At 55.9% G+C, this 3,040-nt stretch overlaps 1 protein-coding gene across 1 annotated transcript; it reads left to right on the forward strand.

Moving 5' to 3' along the window:
• Positions 1-622: 622 nt before the first annotated feature.
• Positions 623-2,170, forward strand: LOC309405985 (inositol 1,4,5-trisphosphate receptor-interacting protein-like 1; the record flags this gene model as incomplete). The annotated part of the gene is made up of 1 exon (XM_082000966.1): positions 623-2,170. The coding sequence occupies one exon, from the start codon at positions 623-625 to the stop codon at positions 2,168-2,170; it is 1,548 nt and encodes a 515-aa protein (XP_081857092.1).
• Positions 2,171-3,040: the final 870 nt, after the last annotated feature.

Below are 3,040 nucleotides of genomic sequence, written 5' to 3' on the forward strand. Positions count from 1 at the left end.
GCTCAGTGACACGGAGGTCTTGTTTCACAATGTCAAGTAGGGTTAATAGATTACAAGGCTCATTGGCTTGATAACATAGATGGAGGGAAGGGAACAACATACCGTCTTGTTGCTTGATGGACAAGGAAGAAAATGCCACTCTATGGAATGGTCAGCATGTTAAAGTCTCCACGGTCTCTGCTCTTCTCATTCCCTTTGGCATACTGGGTATGTTGCACCATGTACCTTAACACAGCATAGCAATACTTTATAATGAGAGCTCCTTTCAGGTTAGAAACCTTTCCATGAACGGCCTCTAGCTGGAACCAGAGATTCATGGCCTGGGCCAGCGGTGAGTGCGTACGTGGGGGAAGGCTGGGCTGGCGAGGGACGGGGCAAATCGCGGGCCCCCAGGGGGTGGGTTCTCAGCCTGCACCGAGGGCCCAGCCGCTCGCGGCAGCGCCTTGGGCAGGGCACAGTGCCGCTGCTGCCGGGGCTGGGCACAGGCCTCGCTGCCTCCCAGCTGCCTTGCCCCCTCTGCTACCTGCCCCCAGCTCCCTGCGGCCCATGTCCTCGCTCCCCCACCGCCAGCTCCCTCCCTTCTCATCACACTCAACCCATTCTCTGCCTCCTCCTGCAGGCCATGGCCGCCACAAAATTCTTCACTCTGGTGATGCAAATCATCATCCAGCACCCGCAGCTGGTGGGTGATGAGCTGGATGAGGCCACGCGCGAGCGCATGCAGCAGCGTGCGGAGCAGCTGAGCCAGGAGATGGCTCGGCTGCTGCAGGAGCTGGAGCAGAGCACCCAGCAGGAGCAGAGCACCCAGGAGCAGAGCACCCAGGAGCAGAGTGGCTTGGCCTGGGGAGCCCTGCTCTTTGCTGCCGTGCAGCAGTGGCAATTCTGGGCAGTTGCTGGTTTCCTGGTCCTGCTCTTTGGGTTCTGCTGGTGGCTCAGGAAATGGAGGTCTGAGGCAGAGAGCAGCAGCGATGAGGAAAGCTCCAGCAGTGACACGGAACAGATGGAGGGACAGGAGTCAGAAGAGGACAATGATGATGCAGATGAGCTGGGAAGGTTTTTTGAGGAGCACATACAGTGGCCAGTGCAGAACCTGGCCACAGACTGCCCAGTGGTTGAGGAACTGGTGAACAACTTCATCCTTGTCTTCATGCAGCTCTTGACCAATAGTTTCTTTCCGGTGTTGCAAGCAGCCATCGCTGTGGGCAGTGCCTTCGAAGGCTGGAGTCCCCGTGAGGATGATGCTGTCTACCGCCTGCTTGTGCCCCTGAAGCCCCCTCGTGGGCACACTTTCCTCATGGAGCCGGGCACTGCTGGGGAGCTGCCGGAGAGGAACTTCTGCATCCTCGTGGAGCTGGAGTGCACCTGCATGACAGAGCAGCTGGCAGGAGAGATGCTGTGCTTCCTCCACCAGCCCGAGGAGGTGCTGAGGAGGAATCAGGACCCCAGCCTCCTACACACCCTCTGCACCAGCTCTTACCTAGATGTGCAGAAAACTGCTCGCTGGTTCCAACAATTGGTAAAAGCTGCCTGGGTGATTTTACCTCAGTCATCTAAATACAGTCTAACGCTTGTGCCCTCCAGCCGCTCCTGCAAATTCCAGGTTCAAGAAAGAGGCAAAAAACCCCTCTTAATTGAGATGATGTTCGGGGTGCAGTATGGTGACTCGGACATCTTTGTGAGCAGCCAGAGCACAAAAGCCATCTTCACCCCAAGCACGATGTGGTCGGTGAGCTATGCTCTGGCAGAGGTGAAGTTCTTCAGGCATGTGGCCAGGCAGGCCCCACATGATAGCTTCCACCTCAAATGCCTGCAGCTCTGTGCCCGCATCCTGGTGGGCACAGGCTTTTCCACCTATACCTTGAAGACAGCTGTGATGCACCTCCTGACCACCATACCCCTGTCAGGCTGGCGCAGGAAGGATTTCCTGCTGCGGCTGGAGGATATCATGCGGTACCTGCGCTGCTGCCTGGAGGAAAAAAGCCTCAACCACTTCTTCTTTGGCAATGAGAGGGTGCCTGAGGAGATCGCCTTGCCCGCAGACTTCCAAACGGCCGAGCCACTCAACCTCTTCCAGCACCTGGTACAGGATCCAGCCGCCCATGCCATGGCATGGCATGAGTTCGTGGAGCTGCGAAATCGGCTTAGAAGACTGCTGATCTACGGATGCTGAAAGAGGACTTCATGCACCAAGCTGTGTTTGCGGGTTTTACAGCTGATGGCAGCTTTGACGGAGCCTTGCAACAGAGACTCCAGTTTCCAGCTGCACAGCGACCGCCCATTTGCTCTTCGAGAGCCCATTCCTTCTCTGGACTTTACCCTGTGCAAAGTTGACAATAAATGGTGTGTTTGAACAAACGCTGTGTCTGTGAGTGTCTGTGCATCACTTTGTCAGGGAACATGGGCAGAGGGTGCTGACTGCTCAGCTGCCACAGAGTCAGGGAGCATTTTGCAGAAGAGCTGCTGCGGTGGGCTCTGATTTCACTGAGTCTGCAATTAAGGCTCCACCACTGGTCCATGCTCCTACGTTGGGGCAAGTGGAATAATGTGTCACCCTCCACATCTGTGCATGACAGAATATGACTCGTGCAGTGCAGCAGATGGAGCAAAGGGCCCTGGAGCGGAGCAGCATGTCCTGGGGAGCTCTGCTCTTTGATGCCTTGCAGCAGTGACAGGAATGGGACTTTCCTCTAGTCCTTGTCCTGGTCTTTGGGCTCTGCTGGCAGCTGAAGAAAAGGAGCCGTGAGGCTGTCAGTAGCAGTGAGGAAGAGAGCTCCAGCACTGTCATGGAGATGGAGGAAGAAGAGGAGGAGGAAGCAGAGGAGTCAGTGATGGGCAGGGGGAGGAAGAAAGTTGAGAAGATCCTTATGATGACAGCAATTTGGGGATGGTTTTTGCAAAGTGCATCCAGTGACCAGTGCGGAACCTCGCCTCCAGGCAGTGGGTGGCCGAGGAGCTGCTGGTGACTTCCTCCATGTTTTCATATTGCTATTCTTGAGTGATTTCTTCCTGGTGCTGCAGCCAGCCTTTGAAGGTTGGAGAT

The sequence above is a fragment of the Phaethon aethereus genome, assembly GCF_964289735.1.
Source record: "Phaethon aethereus genome assembly, chromosome: 5".
In the NCBI taxonomy this organism is placed as follows: domain Eukaryota; kingdom Metazoa; phylum Chordata; class Aves; order Phaethontiformes; family Phaethontidae; genus Phaethon; species Phaethon aethereus.